The 21,277-nt window shown below is 48.9% G+C and overlaps 1 protein-coding gene across 4 annotated transcripts in view; it reads right to left on the bottom strand.

Annotated features, from left to right (window-relative positions):
* C3H6orf120 (chromosome 3 C6orf120 homolog) overlaps nt 1-20,718 on the bottom strand; it is a 30,867-nt gene extending 10,149 nt beyond the window's left edge. For 2 of the 4 annotated variants that reach the window (XM_075339628.1, XM_075339629.1), the window contains exon 1: nt 18,388-18,491. Coding sequence is in view for 1 of the 4 variants with exons in the window: in XM_075339626.1 (XP_075195741.1) it covers nt 20,449-20,667 (219 nt within the window). In the remaining 3 variants the exon portion in view is untranslated. Of the gene's footprint in view, nt 1-18,387; nt 18,492-20,448 lie in introns of those variants that run through there. The other 2 variants (XM_075339626.1, XM_075339627.1) reach the window with 2 other exon arrangements.
* Nucleotides 20,719-21,277: the final 559 nt, after the last annotated feature.

Genomic DNA, 21,277 nt, shown 5'->3' with positions numbered 1-21,277 from the left:
CCCTGAAATAGGCCCTAGGTAGTGACCGGACAGGAGTCAATCCCACTAACACCTAAAGAACATATAGGGAAAACAAAACAGGAATCCAAACGGACAACCTCTCTGCAAGATAACTTTGTGAGAATGACAGCAACATACGTGTTTCTACAGGAAATTTCAAGGCAATCTGAAAACAGCATAGGCAACAAACCAAGGGGAAATGCAGGTAAATATTAGACACACTGAGCAGGGATAAAGGATTTGCAGCTGAACTGCCAAGATATCCACAGAGCCCAAAAGGGAAACGGTTAAAGGGAACCTGTCACCAGATTTGGCGACAATAAGCTGCGGCCACCACCAGTGGGATCTTATATACAGCATGTTAGAATGGTGTATATAAGAGCCCAGGCCGCTGTGTAGAATGTAAAAATGACTTTATAATACTCACCTAACAGGCAGTGCAGACTGGTCGGATGGGTGTCTCTGTTCTCCGGGTCCGTCCATCTTTGTCCTCCTTCTGAAGCCTGGGTGCATGACTCGTCCTATGTCATGTACCCAGGCTTCAGAAGAAGGAGGACAAAGATGGCCAAAAGAGGAGGCACCGGACCCGGAGAACAGAGACACCCATCTAACCAGTGTGCACTGCACCGCCCGTTAGGTGAGTATTATAAAGTAATTTTTACGTTCTACACAGTGGCCCGGGCTCTTTAATACAGCATGTTAGAATGATGTATATAAGAGCCCAATGGTAGTGGCCGCAGCTTATAGTTGCCAAGTCTAGTGACAGCCTTAGGGTTAAAGGGAACCTATGTGCCCACGTTGCGTTGTGTCCCTGCAGAAACTTCTGCAGTGATTTGAAAAGCACATGTCACAGCAGGGGCCAGGCCGTTGCTGGATGTCACACACAGCGACATCGCTAGCAAGATCGCTGTTGCGTCACAAAAAACGTGACTCAGCAGCGATGTTGCTAAGGCTGCTTTCACAGTACGTTTTTTTAACATGCGTCAAACTTTTTTTTGCTGTAAAAGCGGATCCTGCTTTTACAGAAAAAAAAACGCATGCAAACGCATGTATTATTTTGCAGGATTCTGTCACTTTAAGTTTATGGGCGAGCATTGGAGTCATGTGATCGGGAGTCAGTGGAACTGAACGTGATAGAAGCCAGCTTCCAGTCTGACAGCTGCAGAGGCTCGTAACCAAGGTAAACATCGGGTAACTTGCTTGGATACCCGATATTTACGTTGGTTACGAGCATTCTGCAGGTGCTAGGAGCCGGGCTCCCTGCACACGTAACCAACGTAAACATCGGGTAGCTAAGAGAAGCGCTTTGCTTGGTTACCTGATATTTATCTTGGTTACGAGTGTCCGCAGCTCTCAGGCGGGGGAGAGGCAGAGGGCGAGAGAGGCAGAGAGGGAGGGGGGCGAGAGAGGCAGAGAGGGAGGGGGGCGAGAGAGGCAGAGAGGGAGGGGGGCGAGAGAGGCAGAGAGGGAGGGGGGCGAGAGAGGCAGAGAGGGAGGGGGGCGAGAGAGGCAGAGAGGGAGGGGGGCGAGAGAGGCAGAGAGGGAGGGGGGCGAGAGAGGCAGAGAGGGAGGGGGGCGAGAGAGGCAGAGAGGGAGGGGGGCGAGAGAGGCAGAGAGGGAGGGGGGCGAGAGAGGCAGAGAGGGAGGGGGCGAGAGAGGCAGAGAGGGAGGGGGGCGAGAGAGGCAGAGAGGGAGGGGGGCGAGAGAGGCAGAGAGGGAGGGGGGCGAGAGAGGCAGAGAGGGAGGGGGGCGAGAGAGGCAGAGAGGGAGGGGGGCGAGAGAGGCAGAGAGGGAGGGGGGCGAGAGAGGCAGAGAGGGAGGGGGGCGAGAGAGGCAGAGAGGGAGGGGGGCGAGAGAGGCAGAGAGGGAGGGGGGCGAGAGAGGCAGAGAGGGAGGGGGGCGAGAGAGGCAGAGAGGGAGGGGGCGAGAGAGGCAGAGGGCGAGAGGGACTGATCACCCAAGGCTGGTTTCTATCAGCATGCCAGCGTTGACATGCGTTTGCATGCAGTATAGTCAGGATCCAGCAATTTGCAGTATTTGGACGCAGCTCAAAAACTCTACAAGTAGCGTTTTTGAAAAATGTTAAAAACTGCAACTCGCTGGATCCTCACTATAACGCATGCAAACGCAGGTGAACGCATGTTGACGCGAGTCCATTGCAAATGCATTGAAATGAAAACACATTTGCACTGGATCCGTTTTTGCATTAAAAAAACATCATGACAGATGTTAAAAAAAAACGTAGTGTGAAAGCAGCCTTAGTGAGACGTGGCCTTTAAACACCACAGGGTTGTCTGTCAACCTTGACACCTGTGGAAGCAGATTAATTCCTCAGGTCAGTATGATTACAGAAATACCAGATTAAGGGTATATGCATACTCTGCAGATAAAGTGCAAACATTTTCTGCACCCAAAAAAAAAAACAAACAAAAAACACACACACCTTGCGTCAGAAAAACTGTTTAGTGCTTTTTTTTGCCATGCCTTTTTAATAATAATATTATTATTATTAATAATCTTTTTATAGCGCCAACATATTCCACAGCGCTCTACAATTCAGGAGGCTCATATACATAAACATATACAAACAAGTAACAATTATAGAAGATACAATATTTAAAGGGAAAAATGGCAACCCTGCTCGTGCGAGCTTACAATCTACAATGAGAAGGGGGGGGGGGGGGAAGGGGCAAGGTACAAGTGCTTATTTACAATGACAATCCAGCCATCTCATGGGGGATAGATAATGGCTGCATGGACCAGTTGGCCAGAGCCTTGAGATGCATTTGGGTGCCATGGAGTTTGACGTGGGTTTATGTTCTGAGAAGTTGTAGAGGGATTAGGTGAAATTAGTTTGGCTAGGGAGTGTGATAGGCCGCCCTAAAAAGATGCGTTTTTAGGGAGCGTCTGAAGCTGAGTAAGTTGTGATTTGTCCTAACTTCTTGGGGTAGAGCGTTGCAGAGGTTTGGTGCAGCTCATTTTGTTAAATCAATGCCTGGAAGGGCTAAACAAAAAAAAAACAAAAACACGCTGGAAAAAAAAAATATGTACCAACAATTAACATGCTGCAGATTTTATATGCACCCAAAATTGCTAGAAAAAAAAAAAAAAAAAAAGAAGCAACGTGCGCATAGCACTTCAAAATTCTCATTGCCTTTGCTGGCATAAGGATAGACATGCAGATTTTGGCAACAAACCGCATAATAACCTACACCAAATTTGGAACAAAAAAACTCAGCATGTGTACACAGCTTGTTAGCAGCCAAACCTATCACACAAACACTGAAGACTGGGTGTGCACGCTGCGGGTTTTTTTATGTGTTTTTGACTCTTCGTGGTGCAGTTTGTTTCCCAAAACTGCATGTCTTTCCTTCTTCCAAAGTCTATGAGAATTCAGAAATGCTGTGCACACGTTGCTTCTTTTTGCCTTGCAGTTTTGGGTGCAGCAAAAAAAGGAGCATGTCAATTCTTTGTGCGTTTTTGTTCTGTATTTTAGCCCTTCCAGCCATTGAATACACTAAAATAAAAAAAAAAAATAAAAAAAATAAAAAAAAAAAAAAGAAGGAAAAAAAAAAAAAAGAGAATTTTGTTTACTTACCGTAAATTCTTTTTCTTATAGTTCCGTATTGGGAGACCCAGACATTGGGTGTATAGCTTCTGCCTCCGGAGGACACACAAAGTACTACACTAAAAGTGTAGCTCCTCCCTCTGAGCATATACACCCCCTGGAGAACGAGATCTAGCCAGTTTAGTGCAAAAGCTGAAGGAGAATAGCCACCCACAAGTAAAAACAGAGCTAGAACCGGAACAACCGGAGACTCTGTCCACGACAACAGCCGGTGATAAGACGCGGAACAAGAAACTGCCAACAGGCAACAGGGAGGGTGCTGGGTCTCGCAATACGGAACTATAAGAAAAAGAATTTACGGTAAGTAAACAAAATTCTCTTTTTCTTTATCGTTCCTATGGGAGACCCAGACATTGGGACGTCTCAAAGCAGTCCATGGGTGGGAGTAAACAGAAAAACTGAGAAGTAGGCAGAGCCTAACTTCACAAATGGGCGACAGCCGCCTGAAGGATGCGTCTGCCCAAGCTCGCTTCTGCCGAAGCATGAGCATGCACTTGGTAGTGCTTTGAAAACGTATGCAGGCTAGTCCAAGTGATAGCCTGACAGACTTGCTGAGCCGTAGCCTGGTGCCTGAAAGCCCAAGAGGCACCGACAGCTCTGGTCGAGTGTGCCTTGATCCCCGGCGGGGGAGGAACCCGAGAACCCTGGTAGGCATCGGAAATGGTCGACCTAATCCAACGGGCTAAGGTCGGCTTAGAAGCAGAGAGGCCCTTACGCCGACCTGTGGTTAGCACAGAAAGAGAGGTGCACCGCCTAATAGAAGCGGTGCGAGACACAGATCCGGAGCGCCCGCACCAGATCCAGAGTATGCAACGCTTTTTCAAAGCGATGAACAGGAGCCGGACAAAAGGAAGGCAGGGTAATGTCTTGGTTAAGGTGGAAAGGAGAAACCACCTTAGGGAGAAAGTCCGGAGTCGGACGGAGAACCACCTTGTCTTGATGGAAAAATCAAAAAAGGTGACTCCGAAGAGAGCACAGCCAAATCAGAGACTCTCCTGAGGGAAGTTATGGCCACTAGAAAGACTACTTTCTGTGAAAGACGAAACAAGGAAACCTTCCTAAGAGGCTCAAAGGGGGGTTTCTGCAAGGCCGTGAGGACCAAATTGAGGTCCCAGGGATCCAAGGGCCGCCGGTAAGGCGGAATGATGTGAGACGCGCCCTGCATGAAGGTGCGGATCTGAGCCAGCCGGGCGATACGCCGCTGGAACAGCACTGACAGAGCCGAGACTTGTCCCTTGAGAGAGTTGAGGGACAGTCCCAGCTGCAGACCGGACTGTAGAAAGGACAGAAGGGTCGGCAAGGAAAAAGGCCAAGGAGGATGGCTGGAAGAGCGACACCAGGACAGGAAAATTTTCCAAGTCCTGTGATAGATCTTGGCCGAGGAAGACTTCCGGGCCCGAGTCATAGTGGAAATGACTTCAGGAGGAATACCAGAAGCCGTGAAGATCCAGGACTCAAGAGCCACACCGTCAATCTGAGAGCCGCAGAATTCTGGCGGAAAAACGGACCTTGTGAGAGAAGGTCTGGACGGTCCGGAAGGTGCCACGGCACCTCTACGGACAGATGGAGCAGGTCTGGATACCAAGCTCGCCTGGGCCAGTCCGGAGCAATGAGTATGACCCGACAGCCCTCCATTCTGATCTTGCGCAGGACTCTGGGCAAGAGAGCTAGAGGGGGAAACACGTAGGACAGACGAAACTGGGACCAGTCCTGAACCAGAGCGTCCGCTGCGAAGGCCTGAGGATCGTGGGAGCAAGCCACGTAAATCGGAACCTTGTTGTTGTGACAGGATGCCATTAGGTCCACGTCCGGAGTGCCCCACTTGCGGCAGATTGACTGAAACACTGCCGGATGCAGGGACCACTCGCCACTGTCCACGGTTTGACGGCTGAGATAATCTGCCTCCCAGTTTTCCACGCCTGGGATGTGGACTGCGGATATGGTGGACTTGGAGTCCTCCGTCCATTGAAGGATGCGTTGTACCTCCAACATTGCCAGGCGGCTGCGTGTCCCGCCCTGGTGATTGATGTAGGCAACCGCTGTCGCATTGTCTGACTGGACTCGGATGTGTTTGCCCGCCAATAGGTGGTGAAAAGCTAGGAGAGCCAGGAGCACGGCTCTGGTTTCCAGCACATTGATCGAGAGGGCTGACTCGGACGGAGTCCAAGTGCCCTGAGCTCGGTGGTGGAGACATACCGCTCCCCAGCCGGATAGACTGGCATCCGTGGTGAGGATCACCCAGGACGGAGCCAGGAAGGAGCGTCCCTGAGACAGAGAGAGGGGCCGAAGCCACCACTGAAGAGAGCTCCTGGTCTGTGGCGACAGAGCCACTAACCTGTGCAAGGAGGAAGGCTGCTTGTCCCAACAGCGGAGAATGTCCAGCTGCAGAGGACGCAGATGGAACTGGGCAAAGGGAACAGCCTCCATTGACGCCACCATCTGACCCAGCACCTGCATCAGGTGCCTGATGGAATAACGGCGGGGTCTCAGCAGAGAGCGCACCGCTAACTGGAGGGACTGCTGTTTGATCAAGGGCAACTTCACAAGTGCCGGCAGAGTCTCGAACTGCATCCCTAGGTACGTGAGCCTCTGGGTCGGAGTCAGAGTTGATTTGGGAAGATTGACCAGCCACCCGAATTGGGCTAGAGTGGCGAGAGTGAGCGAGACACTCCGCTGACAGTCTGCGCTGGATAAAGCCTTGACTAGAAGGTCGTACAGGTAAGGAATCACTGCCAACCCCTGGGAGGTGCAGAACCGCAATCACTGCTGCCATGACCTTGGTGAATACCCGAGGGGCCGTGGCTAACCCGAAGGGGAGAGCCACGAATTGGAAATGTTCCTCTCCGATTGCAAAACGTAGCCAACGCTGGTGAGAAACTGCAATTGGCACGTGCAGATAGGCATCTCTGATGTCGATGGATGCCAGGAAATCCCCTTGGGTCATTGAGGCAATGACTCACCGCAGAGATTCCATGCGAAAATGCCGCACCTGAACATGCTTGTTGAGAAGCTTGAGATCCAGGATGGGCCGGAAGGAACAGTCCTTTTTGGGGACTAGGAAGAGATTTGAGTAGAAACCTCTGAACCGTTCCCGGACGGGAACCGGTACAATTACTCTGTTGGCCTGCAAGGATGCCACAGCCTGAGCGAAGGCGGCGGCGTTGGAACAGGGGGGAGTTGACAGAAAAAAAATCTGTTTGGCGGGCTGGAAGAGAATTCTATCCTGTAGCCGTGGGAGATAACATCCCGCACCCACTGATCGGAGACGTGTTGAAACCAAGCGTCGCCAAAGTGGGAGAGCCTGCCACCGACTAAGGACGTTGCTGGCGCGGACAGATAGTCAAGAGGAGGCTGCCTTAGTGGCAGCAGCTCCTGCGGTCTTCTGTGGACGCGCCTTTGTGCGCCAGTTGGATTTTTGGTCCTTGGCTGAGTTAGTGGACGAGGCCGAGGGCTTAGAGGACGACCAGTTGGAGGAACGAAAGGAACGAAACCTCAACTGGTTCCTACCCTGGACAGGTTTCCTGGTTTTGGTTTGTGGCATGGAAGTACTCTTCCCGCCAGTAGCTTCCTTAATAATTTCATCCAGTTGTTCACCGAACAGCCTGGACCCAGCAAAAGGGAGTCCAGCAAGGTACTTCTTTGAAGAAGCATCTGTCTTCCACTCTCGAAGCCACAAGATCCTGCGGATAGCGAGGGAATTAGCCGAAGCCACCGCAGTGCGGTGAGAAGCCTCCAGCATGGCAGACATGGCATAGGATGAAAAAGCTGAAGCTTGGGAAGTTAAGGCAACCATTTCGGGCATAGATTCCCTGGCGAGGGAATGCATCTCCTCTAGAGAAGCAGAGATGGCTTTGAGAGCCCACACTGCTGCAAAAGATGGGGAGAACGAGGCCCCTGCTGCCTCATATACGGATTTGGCCAGGTGGTCAACGTGGCGGTCAGTGGAATCCTTAAGAGAGGTGCCATCAGCCACTGATACAACAGTCCGGGCTGAGAGTCTAGACACCGGGGGGGTCTACCTTTGGTGAATGAGCCCACTCCTTGACCACCTCAGGTGGAAAAGGAAAACGGTCATCAGAACCACGCTTTGGGAAGCGTTTGTCAGGACAGGCCCTAGGCTTGGTCACAGCGGCCTGAAAACTGGAGTGGTTAAAGAACACACTCTTTGTCCTCTTAGGCAAGGTAAACTGGTGCTTTTCTGCCAGAGAGGGTTGCTCCTCTGATACTGGCGGATTGAGGTCCAGTACCGAATTAATGGATGCAATCAAATCACTAACATCTGAGTCACCTTCGGACAGATCAATGGGGCACATGGAGGTAGCCTCCGAGCCCCCTGTAAAGGCATCCTCCCCGTCCGGCGAGTCAGCTTCAGAAGCAGAGCCGCGAGACGAGGAAGGGGAGGGAGCCCTACATCTCCTCTTAGGAGGACGGGGTCTGGGACCAGATGAAGAATCCTCTGTGAGCTCCGCTGAGAGAGCCCTAGCAGCAGAGGCGCCCTGAGAAGGGGGCTGATGCATGTTCAGCAAAGTCCGGGACAGCTGTCCTATGGAGTCGGCAAAAGACTGGGAGATTGACCTAGAGAAGGATTCTACCCAAGCCGGGGGTTCAGCCACCGGAGCCGGAGCAGCCGGAGGGACCACTGTGGGTGCGATTCCAGGCTGAGGCATTGTCAGGTTAGAGCAGGCATCACAATGTGGATATGTGCATGGTACAGGCAGCACGAGCTTACATGCAGTGCATACTGAGTACAGCCTTGCTCCTCGTGTGAGACATGCTGCTTGAGGAGCGGGATCTGGAGGGCCAAGGAGACTTACAGGGGAGGGGACATGTACTCAGAGAGGAGTGTCCCTCCACTGTGCCGAACGGCCGCTGGGCGGAGCCGCACTGTCCCTCTGCATGATTGACATGCGAGGGCAGTGAAATCGAAAGTAGGCCTCCGGCGAAGCCGGGGCCTAAATTTGAGCGATGCGGCCGGCGCGCAGGCACCATCGGCGCGGTTCTCAGGCGACAGCCAGAGAACCGGCCGGAAATGTCAGAAAAGTTACACAGCACACTCTCCCACCATAATAAAGTACAGGGACCCCCAGAATATAAACGTCTCAGGTACTTAGCTTGCTGAGACGTAGGGTTCCAAGTCCCTGGGGATGAGTGCTCCGTCCAGCAGGGTCCTGAAGGGCTGCGGATGGAAACCGGTCTCCTGCAAAGCATGGAGAACCGTGCTGGCTCCCACTTCAAGCCAGAGCCCGAGGGATGGTGAAGGAGCGCGGCATGTAAGGCTCCAGCCTTGGAATTAACCTTAACAACACTGCCGACACAGTGGGGTGAGAAGGGACATGCCGGGAGTCCAGGCTTGGACCCGCTTTTCTTCAAATTCTTTCCAAAAATGAAAAATCAGATGAGAATGCATTGTGGATGTATGCCTCCTGAACACAAAGCAATGAACTGGCTAGATCTCGTTCTCCAGGGGGTGTATAGGCTCAGAGGGAGGAGCTACACTTTTTAGTGTAGTACTTTGTGTGTCCTCCGGAGGCAGAAGCTATACACCCAATGTCTGGGTCTCCCATAGGAACGATAAAGAAAAACAAAACAAACACATTGCACAAGAACGTACAACACACTTTAGTTTTTTTTAGTGCGTTTTTCTGTCAAAGTGCAGTTTTTAGGTATAGAAATTTTCTGCAGCGTGCACAAATACCCTATAAGTTTTTTGTATCACCAAATTTGAAGGGTATGGTTCTTTTATTTTTCTGCAGACCGAGTTATGAGAGTGTGTTTTATGCATGATTATTTGGGAGTTTTTACTAGAACCAGTTTGGCCCGCTATATTTTTTCATTGCTCTATATTTCGCTTTTTGTGGAGGAAGAATCAGGAAAACAGCAATGCAGGGACTGGTTTTTTTTACGCTGTTCATGTTCTAAAAGTGATAACACTGCTTTATTCTTTGGGTCAGTACAATTACAGCGATACCACATGTGAGGATTGTGATGAGGAATACGCGGAGAAATTTTATGATGATTATGACAGTCAAAAGGTCAGTCAGCTGTCACTGTTCATTCATCCACACCTCTACAGCAAAGTATCCCCCCAGATCACTCACCAACTGGTGAGGTGACAAATCCAATTAGGACCTTTCCTGAGTAGAAGCAAGTCGCCCTGCTGAGTGAATTGTGGAGCTCAGGATAAAGTCAGAACTACAAGTAACTACAGAGCTTCACACATCCCGGTCCAGGATTTGCGGTGTCGATGTAAGAGTTAAGGTATGTGTGCATGCTGCGTTCTGTCAAGTGCAGAAAAAAAACAAACAAACGCACCCTCTGGCAGACTGGACAACTGTAAATACTGTGTTTATATATAAAAAGCATCCAAAACGCATGCATTTTGCATGCGTGTTGGATGCATTTTTGACAGTGCGGTCCCACGGCAATTCAGCTCTCCTACATGCCTGCTGACAGCAGACACAGAAAGTCGCGCAATGAGAATGAACTTCACCCATGTAGGACTCACCGGTAACCGCAAATCCCCAGACTGACTGAAGGGATTGTGCGATCAGCGGTGACGTCACTCAGGTTACCCATAGCCACAGCTGAAGTCCTCCACCGGACGTCATCGCTGATAGCAACTGAAGTGAGTCGCGCTGCGTGGAGCTGACAGAGAGCTGTCGTGGTCTGTGGCCGCTCACTGTCAGCTTCAGGTAGCAGAGCTGAAAGCGTCGTGGGACCTCGTGTGGATTACGTCAGACCTGGATGGGTGTTTGGGGATTAATAAAGTAGTGAAAGAGGGTGGTTTTTTTTGTCATTTATTACAAATAAAGGATTTTTTGGGCGTATGTGTTAAAGTAAAAATAAACTTACAGGTTAATCATGGAAGGTATCTCGGGGAGATGCCTGCCATGATTAACCGAGGACTTAGTGGCAGCCACTGCACCAGGGCAATTTGGGATGAGCCGGGTAAAGTCCCGGGACTGTCGCATCTAATAGATGCAGCACTTCTGGGCGGCTGCTGGCTGATATTTTTAGGCTAGGGGGCTCCCTATAACGTGGGGCTCCCCATCCTGAGAATACCAGCCTTCAGCCGTGTGGCTTTACCTTTGCTGGTATCAAAGTTGGGGGGACAGCACGCTTTTTTTTTGGTTTGATTTTTTTATTTATTTTCAGCGTGGGGGGGGGGGATCGTCTGAATGCAACCAATCATAGGCGCCGGCGGGCGGAGGAAGCAGGGAATAAAAGATGTAATAATGAGCGGCCGGCATTTTCAAAAGAGGAAGCGCCACCAGAGCAGTGCGACAGCTGTGCAGCGCCGCGCCAGTGATTGGCGAGTATGAGAGAAAGACCAACATCGACAGAGATTGACAGAGAGAGACACCAACAGTGAGAGAGAGACCGAAAGACCTGCAATTTGTTTGTCAAAAAAGCATGCGGAACGCAACAAAAATGCAGTGCAAGCGCATTTGGTTGCGTTTTGACACATTTCAATGGGTGCAAAATGCAACCAAAACGCACAAAAGAAGTGACATGCTGCTTTTTTTAAATGCATCGATTTTGTCAAATATTTGGCATCAAAATCGCTGCATTTAAAAAAAGAAACGCACGCATGGAATTTGCCGACTTCTCATAGACCCTGCTGGGGAAGCAGAACGCATGCATTTACACTGCTGTTTTAATGGTCATATCTGCCATGTGAGACGCTCAGGGGCGGAGATATGGGGAAAACTGAAAAACCATATCTCGCTGGAAGCTAAAAGGCACTCTCATGTCCAGCCCTGTCTTCAGTCACCAGGTGGGAGGGGGACATGGCATGTGCCTGGATTCATAACATCAGAGCGGACATCTTGTGGGTGTTCTTCTCTGAGAGGTCACGTGTGATACATGTGGGGGTAGACCCAGGAACTAATGGCTCCACAGCACCTCCCCTGTACAAGCCAACATCAGGCACATTCTTAGGGTATGTGTGCACTAGGCGTTTTTTTCACGCTGCGTTTTTATGTGCGTTTTTGTCTAAAAAAACGCACCCGCGGCTAAAAAACGCGGCAAAAACGCATGCGTTTTTGACGCGATTTGGTGCGTTTTTTGCTGCGTTTTTACTCACTGCGTTTTTAATCAGTGCACAATGCCATTAAAGATTGTTGATGAAAAAAAAAAAAAAAAGTCTGATGTCATTTCCTTCTTCAAAATGTTCATTGTATGCAGGAGAGCAGACAGCTGCAGAACTAGTGTATGCAGGAGAGCAGACAGCAGCTGCAGAACTACAAGTCTCAGCATCCTCCATTCACTAGTGTATGCAGGAGAGCAGACAGCAGCTGCAGAACTACAAGTCTCAGCATCCTCCATTCACTAGTGTATGCAGGAGAGCAGACAGCAGCTGCAGAACTACAAGTCTCAGCATCCTCCATCCAGGACTGTATGCAGTTTTTTGCCCAAAAAGAAAAAAAAATGACATGGGCTTCGCCATATTTTTGTATGCTAGCCGGGTACAGCAGGCAGGTACGGGCTGCCCCCAACCCCCAGCTACCTATTTGTACCCGGCTGGGAACCAAAAATATAGAGAAGCCCTTTTTTTTTTAATTTCATGAAATAATTAAAAAAAAAAAAAATGACGTGGGCTTCGCCTAATTTTTGAGTCCAGCCGGGTACAACTAGGCAGCTGGGGATTGGAATCCACAGTGCAGGGTGCCCATGCTTTCTGGGAACCCCCACTGCGAATTGCAGTCCGCAGCCACCCCAGAAAATGGCGCTTTCATAGAAGCGCCATCTTCTGGCGCTGTATACAACTCTTCTAGCTGCCCTGAAGCCGGGTGGCGAGCTAGGTAATAATGGAGTTAGGGCTAGCTGTATATTATCAGCTAGCCCTAAGCCCGAAATTCATGGTGTCACGCCAATATTAGACATGGCCACCATGAATTTCTAGTAATGATAAAAAAAAAAAAAAAAAACACAAAAACACAACACAGAAAAATATTTTTATTAGAAATAAAAACACAACACAATTAGTGACTCCATCTTTATTGAAATAAACCCCCCTCCGCAGTAATCCTGGGTCAGGGTCCCGCGCCGTCCAATCCGGATCCAATATCATCTGATCGGTTTGCTGGAAGGCAAAGCGATCAGATGATGTGTCAGGATCAAGTGCCTGAATCACATCACACATCAGCTGATTGTATAAAAGCCGGTTATACAATCAGCAGATGCATCAGTAGAAAAAAAAAAAAAAATAATACTCACTTGTGTGCTGTGGTGATTACCGGCAGCTCCTGGAGCGATCGATTGGACAGGAGTCTGATCCCGTCCGATCGCTGCAGCAGCTGCCGGTAATCAGCTGATGAAGTCCCCTGACGGCAGGATCAGCTGATAGCCGGCCGGGCGCGAAAAAGCCGGCGACACCGCGATCAGCTGATGCGTCAGGTGACTGCATCAGATGATCCACCGCCAGGTCCTGCAAGCAAGGTCCTGCCCCGGGGAGACTGCACACAGCCAGAGCGGCGGTACCGGGAGGAGCTGGGAGCGGGCATGGCACCGGGACCCTGCGGACAGGTGAGTATATATGACATTTTTTTTTTTCTACTGTTCACTTTGGTTTTCGCCGCTGCCTCCACCTCCCGCCCAGACATGGCGCCGCACGGAGCTGACATGGCACCGGACGGGAGGTGGAGGCAGCGGTGACGGTACCGGGAGGATTCCTGCTTCTGTGTTTACCAACAGAAGGAATCCTCTTCCTGTACACGTCACTGTAGTGCCCACCCCTTGCGTTTATAGCTGTGTTTTTAGTCATAGAAATGCGGCTATATGCGTTTTTCATTGCGTTTTTAACATCTCATTGAATTCAATGAGTGAAAAACGCAGTGGAAAACGCAGAAATAATTGACATGCTGCGTTTTTGTGGTCACCACAAAAACGCAGCTAAAAAAAACGCTGTGTGAGGACAGCACTTCTGAAAACCCATAGACATTGCTGGGGAAGCAATGTCACTGCGTTTTCAGGACAAAAACGCGGTAAAAAACGCCGGCAAAAACGCCTAGTGCGCACAAGGCCTTAAGGAATAAGGTAACTGACCCATCTGTGTATCCGTTTGTAACCATATCTTATCTGTAACTGTACTTCCCACAATCTGTAAATTCCATCTTGTATATAGTGTATTATATAGTATGCCCTTAAGGTGATTAAAGATCTAATTTAATCTTGAGCTCTTGCTTTTACTTGATTCCTGAACCTCAAGCCTGTCAGCTCGGTTTAACATTACACGCTACCTGGGGTGGTTTCTGGCCTGATATAGTCCTGTTAACGGACCACCAGGCTTATATCTAACGAGGAACTGGTGGCAGTCTACCACACTGTACTGAACCAGCAGAATTCTGTTATGTTGGGGCCAGTGGAAAGCTTCTGTCGAGGTTGTGGGAAAGCTAGGTGCTGCACCAGAAGTTGTGCGGCCTGCTCTCTCACTCCCCATGCCTCCCTGTGCCCGCGAAGGACAGGTGGGGCTATGAGGCGCGGTTTCGTCAAAGACCGACAGATCCACGACGGAGAGGAGGGATTTTGAGTGACCTCCCCCCCCAGCCCGGTTCGTGATACCACAGGTTTTTTTCCTTTTTATGTTTTGCTGCCTTTACACCATAACAATTTTATAGAAAAAAAAAAATGTTTTTGCATTCCTGTATTCTGAGAACTTTAGTTTTTTTTTTTTTTTTTTTCACTGACTGAGCTGTATGGCAGCTTGTTTTCTGTGGGAAAAGATGACGTATTCAGTAATACCATTTTTATTCACACACATTTTGAATTACGTTTTTACCGATATGATGAAGAATTTTTGCTACACTTCCGTTTTTTTACGGTGTTCACTGAAGGGGTTAACTAGTGTGACAGTTTTATAGATCAGTTTTTTTTGGATATTTTTGTTTACACATAAATGTACCTACTTAGTGTTATATTTTATTCATTTTTTTGTTTTTTAAAATTACTTTTACAATTATTGTTTTTATTTACTGTATTTTCCAGTTTGTAAGACGCACTTTATCCCACCAAACCTGGGGTGCATCTTACAAACCGCATATGGCTTACCGGGGCAGCAGTGGTGGCGCAGAGTCGGCTATACTGCTGGCTCGTGGATTGTCACAACTGTGGGCGCCACTGATCCGCCGACGGGCTTGGAGAAGGGGGTGTCGTGGCTCAAGAGGGTCAGTGTGCGGCAGCAGAGGGTTTATGATACTACGGGTTCTTGGGTTGATCCTCTTGAGCCACAACACTCCCTCCTCTGATCCCACCAGCAGATCAATGGCGCCAGACGCCGTGACACCCCACGAGCCCGCAGTATCGCCGACCCTCCGTACACTGACCCTCTTGAGCTGCGACACCCCCTCCACCGAGCCCTTAATATAGCCTACCCTGCCTCCTGTGACCTTCCTGAGCCGTTCCTGCCTGCTGAGCTAATATAAGAGGCACTAGGATTATAAGACAAACCATTTTAAACAGAAAATATTTTTTTCCTATTTTCCTCCTTCAAATTTGAGGGCGTTTTATAAAGCAAAAAATACTATAGTTTCTATATGGGACATTAAAGTTTATTACTCTGATCACTGGTACAATGTATTGCAATACATTATACCTGTCAAAGCTGCATTGACATAAGCTTTTTAGACCTGGCTCCTGGCATGGTCTAAGACAGGGGTCTCAAACACACAGCCCGCGGGCCGCATGCAGCCCCCAGGCCCGTGCCCCTGTTCACTATCGCGGCAGGTTCAGGGGCCGCAGCCACTGTCTGCACTTTATGTCAGATGAATGTGTTGCTGGGGCTGCGCTCTCGCACCGGCAATACAATCATCTGACAAAGTGCAGACACTGGCTGCGGCCCCTGCTGCGATAGTGAACAGGGGCACGAGCCTGGGGGCCCCACGAAGCAGAGATGAGGCAGCAGAGGGAGCGCGGGACAGGTGAGAAGAATGGTGTGTGTGTGTGTGTGTGTGTGTGTGTGTGTGTGTGTGTGTGTGTGTGTGTGTGTGTGTGTGTGTGTGTGTGTGTGTTGGACGTTAACCCCTTAGCAACCTATGACGTACTGGGTACGTTATGGCTCCCTGGTACTTAAGGACCCATGACGTACTCAGTACGTCATGGTGAAATCGCGGCCCCGGTGGCTGCGATCACTGCAAATACCTTAGATTCGGGGAGGAGGGGAACTCAGGAGGGGTGGTGTCTCATCCCCGGACCTACGGAGGCTGTGATTGGCTGACGAACGCCGCTCAGCCAATCACAGCCACTAATTTTCAGCCATTGAAAAATCGCTGGAACATTGAAATCCAGCCAAGATCAGGGCAGCTGTAGCCCTGATCATTGGCTGGAGCTGGGTGACCTGTGTTTCACCCGCCCCCAGCTCTGATTGGAGAGACCGGCCTTGTGACCAATCTCTCCAATCACTGTGGATCTGGGGCCGCAGACCACTCCCCTCAGCTTCACTCCGGCGTCTGTGTGGAAGGTGAGCGGACCTGCTGACCGCTGACCCATTACTACAGGATGGGGACAAAGTGCGCACATTACTATGAGATGGGGATAAGGCTGGGGACATTACTATAGGATTGGGACATTACAAGGATGGGCACAATACTATTGGATTGGGGACATTACTATAGGATAGGGACTAGGATGGACACATGACTATAGAATGGGGACAAGGTGGGCACAGTACTATAGAATGGGGACTAGGATGGGCACAGTACTATAGAATGGGGACATTACTACAAGGGGAAAAGGATGGGAAACATTACGATAGAATAGGGATAATGCTGGGGACATTACTATAGGGTGGGGACAAGGTTGGCACATTACTATAGGATGGGGACATTGCTACAAGGGGACAAGGATGGGGAACATTACTATAAGATGGGGGACAAGGATGGACACATTACCATAGATTGGAGACATTACTACAAGTTGGCGATAAGGATGAACACATTACTACTAATGGGGACAAGGATGAGCACATTACTGTGGGATGGGGACTAGGATGGGTACAATACTACAAGGGGACAAGGATGGGCACGTTACAATAATATGGGGAACATTACTAAAAGATGTTGGTCAAAATTTCTATACAGTGCTAATTGTAAAACGGTTACAAGAAAGGAATAAAATGTAAAAAAAAAAAAATAAAAAGTTTATTTAAACAAAGAATGTGCACGTTTGCTATAATGAACAAGTGAAAATGTTCAAAATCAGTGATCCTAAGGTGTGTAAAAAAAAAATAAAATTATATATGGTACCAATAAAAATGTCACTTTGTTCTGCAAAGAATGCGGCCCCCCAAATTATTTTTTTTTCCTCTGTGCGGCCCATACACCCAGCAGAGTTTGAGACCCCTGGTCTAAGATGCTTGACCATAGCTGGCTAATCCCGAGGTCATCATGACAACCTTGGGTTGCCATGGCAGTGATCGGGCCCAATGATAACATTGCAGAGGATTCAATCAGGTGGGAGAAGGAGCACCCTCCCTCTCCCTGCCTCCTAAATGCTGTGGTCGCTATTGATCACAGACTTTAGGAGGTTAAACAGCCAGGGGCAGCGTGGCGACCATCCCTGGCTGTGAAAGTCGAAGTTCCACTATAGCTTATGCCAAGCTCCTGTGTCCTGAGCGATCACCATGACATACATCAGAGGTTCCCAACTCCAGTCCTCAAGGCACACCAACAGTGCATGTTTTCAGGATTTCCTTAGTATTGCACAGGTGATAATTTAATCACCTGCAAAGGTGCTGAATCCAACACCCATGCAATCCTTAAGAAATCCTGAAAACATGCACTGTTTGTGTGCCTTGAGGACTGGAGTTGGGAACATTGACATACATCATCGGGAACCCCTATCCAACTAGGCTGTCAAATGTCTTGAAGGGGTTAAAGCAACATTCTGGCGTTATTTTTCCAGCTCTGGAGTGGTGCTTTTAATCTAAGGCTAGGGCCCCACTTTGCTTTTTTGCTGCTTTTTCCACTGCAGCGTTTAATGCCAAAATGGATGTGTTCTGCTTTTCAAGCAAAGTCTATGGGAATTTGGGTTTCTAAACCCCACTTTGCAGTTCAAAAATGCGCCTTTTTGTGGCAGAAATTTGGGCAAAAACTCAGCTTTGCAGTTCAAAACTCAAATGGCAGAAACAACTGACATGTCATAGACTTTGCTTGAAAAGCAGAACACATCCATTTTGGGATTTAAACGCTGCAGTGGAAAAAGCAGCAAAAAAGCAGGTAAAAAGCAAAGTGGGGCCCTAGCCTAAGGCACTTGCCCCGGTCTTGTGCTCAGCCTCCGGCATTTTTACCTTTTACACACACTGCTCCGATCCCATGGCGAGATCTTGTAGCAGCAACTTCTGACTGGCCAGAAGACAAAAAAATAGACTGCAATCAGAGCTTGTAACCTATGAGAGCCAGAATGAAGTTCTTATAAACTAACATTGAAAAGTGACCTCTGGCTCAATCCATGAAACACTGAACAGCTGGCAGGTCAAACTGCAGAAGACCAACTGGAGCTGATAACACATGAAGATGCTGGAAAGGGAATACCAGACAGGGGGCAAGGAACTTACATTTAAAGCAGAAGTGACATTAGAAAAAGAAAAATACTGTTGTGGTACTGTAAAGCATCTTTGTGAACCATAGGAATCAATCTACTGGAGATATTTATTGGTTTATATGGGATGCTCAGTGACCTGTGCAGAGGTCATTGTACAGGGAGAGCTTTGACCACTAATTATAAAATGGTGGAAACTGTCAATTACAGTATACAGGTGTTACCTGTCCTGAACATGTCTCTGATGATAATGCAAATGTGCAAAGAACGGGAGGTGTCAGGCCATACGAGGATCACTGCAAAGAACAGGAGGTGTCAGGCCATACGAGGATCACTGCAAAGAACAGGAGGTGTCAGGCCATACGAGGATCACTGCAAAGAACAGGAGGTGTCAGGCCATACGAGGATCACTGCAAAGAACAGGAGGTGTCAGGCCATACGAGGATCACTGCAAAGAACAGGAGGTGTCAGGCCATACGAGGATCACTGCAAAGAACAGGAGGTGTCAGGCCATACGAGGATCACTGCAAAGAACAGGAGGTGTCAGGCCATACGAGGATCACTGCAAAGAACAGGAGGTGTCAGGCCATACGAGGATCACTGCAAAGAACAGGTGGTGTCAGGCCATACGAGGATCACTGCAAAGAACAGGTGGTGTCAGGCCATACGAGGATCACTGCAAAGAACAGGTGGTGTCAGGCCATACGAGGATCACTGCAAAGAACAGGTGGTGTCAGGCCATACGAGGATCACTGGTCCGTTTGAAAACTGCAAGATTAAGGCCCCTTTCACACATCAGTTTTTTGCCATCAGTCACAATCCGTTGAATTTTGCAAAAAAAAAAAACCCAACAAAACAGATCCATTGACTGATGTCCCTGGATCTGTTTTTTTCTCATTGACTTGTATTAGCGACGGATGGCCTCACAATTCATCCTTCGATTGATGGATTTGTCGAAAAATGTTTGTCCGGGGGACTGAGACAACGTCCACAGTCACGGTTTTTGTTTGTCGAAAAAACAGACAGCAATGGATCCGTCGCTGTCCGTCATTTTGGTACAATGGCAGCCTATGGGCGCAGGATCCGTCAAATGACGGAATCTTGCAACGGATTTAGGTTTTTTTTTACACATAGTTCTATGAGGCAATTTCCCCCTGCAATTTTATAGCCACACCTCTGTATTTTAACTATTTTTGCAAATAAAATTGGATTTTTTAATATACCCCAAGGATCGCGCTGGAGTTTCCTTCTTTTCAAAATGATTCCAGGACACTCAGCAGCAGAGCTTTCCGTGCGCTGGATCTGAATGGGGAGCGGTGTCTGGCTTGTAACGGTGAGCTGAAATCTTCACTCTCTTTTCCACAATTATTATTTAGCCCCCAGCTAGTCGGATCTGTCGAGAAAACTGATTGTGACTGATGGCAAAAAAACTGGTGTGTGAAAGGTGCCTAAGATTTTTTTTAACTATAGATCGTGACAAGGGAAGTTAAAAAAAAAATACAAAAAGTTTTAAAAACAAAATAAAATTTGGTGGGCTCTGCAAGGAGCATAAAGATCTGTACCCAAAAACAAAGCCCAGTAACAATCTGTACATGAGGCGTCAGGCGGGTAAGAAGGTCCACGGAGAGCCCGCCTGAAGAGGAAGGTGTGCGTGTAAAAACCACTTGCTCTTCACAAGATCCCAAAGACGCCCAATGGATCCGTGAGAACGGACCACTCTCAGGCGCCTCCCTTATGTGGAGGGATCACTATACCCCGGATTTTTTTTTATTTTTTTAAGCGTTTTGTCAGCGATCTTGAATTTTAAAAAAAAACCCACTACTTTCTTCACCGTTGAATGAAAAAAAAAAAAAAAATATCCGTCAAATGCTAAAAAAAAAAAAAAAAAAGGATTAAAAGGGAAAATCCCTCTACAGTGAAAAACATTTTAAAAGCATTCAGGTAGCAAAAAAATGCTTCAAAACTACAGAGCAGAGGAGCAGGTCACGGGCCGGCCTCCTGCAGGAAAGTTGTGCCTTTGGCTGCCTGACACGACCCTAACGTGTAATGGCCCCACAGGCGCCACACCAGCCCGCGCCCTCCGCACTTTCACCTCTTCTACTTCTCTGCGCTTCACTTTGGTATTCACAAAGCACAATCCGTAACGTACGTAAGAGACAGAAAGTAACCGGGGAGCCACGAACACGACGCCGGCTCCAGCCAGCTGTAAGCAGGGCACCGAAAATGGAGTCTGGTGCCCATGGGAGCAAGGAGAGCGAAGGAGAGTCCTAACATGCCGCACTCACCATGGAGGCGCCAGCAGTCCCCTCTGAGGCGAGCGCCGCACACTCCGTCCTGTCAGAGCTCAGTGCCAGGAAGTAGTAATATGCAGAGCAGGAGGGGGCGGACTGAGGCGCGGAAGTGGCCGCTGGTGCTGAGGGAGCGCGCGGGAAACTGCGGCGGGGCAGATCCACCACACACGACCTGCCCCGCACCCGGATAATAGGGGTGGCGGAGTGCGCCATGTCCTAGCTCTATCACTGGACTGGAATAAAGTGTGTCGGTGACCCGGCTCAATGCCCTCCTGTATGCACGAGTAGCGCCATCATTATGTAACATGAGCTTACACTCCGTCTGTGAGCAGCCGCTCCACTAGCGCCACCAAGCGACACAACGCCTAACATGCACCTTGTACCACGTGGCTTTCGGTTAAAGCTAATGACACGGCGCCATCTAGTGGCGGGTTTCAGTTTTACAGCTTACTCGTTTCTATGACATAAAATAAATTCGTTGTGAATGTTTTCCTTTTTTTGTTGAAGTGTTACTTCTCTGTTGTAAACAGTAAAGATCCCGTTTTTAACTAGAAACAGAATTGCTACAATCTCTTTGGAAAAACGGCATTTTTAATTTGACCCGTCCCAGGCACCGTCCATATACGCGGTTGCTAGGATACGGAGCATGGTTGTTTACAACTGTGACTGTACTGTATACAGTAACACGAGGTAAGACACAATGTATCTACACACGCTGGCTGTGCCGGAGCCGGATTATCGGGGGTGATGTGGCCACTCGTGTCTGTGGGTTATTATAAGACGTAGCAGTCAGTCAGTGTATGTAATCCAGGCTGTGTCATGG

The sequence above is a fragment of the Anomaloglossus baeobatrachus genome, chromosome 3, assembly GCF_048569485.1.
Source record: "Anomaloglossus baeobatrachus isolate aAnoBae1 chromosome 3, aAnoBae1.hap1, whole genome shotgun sequence".
In the NCBI taxonomy this organism is placed as follows: Eukaryota; Metazoa; Chordata; class Amphibia; order Anura; family Aromobatidae; genus Anomaloglossus; species Anomaloglossus baeobatrachus.
The sequence above is the reverse complement of the archived record's forward strand: the minus strand, read 5'-3'. Positions and strand labels throughout refer to the sequence as shown.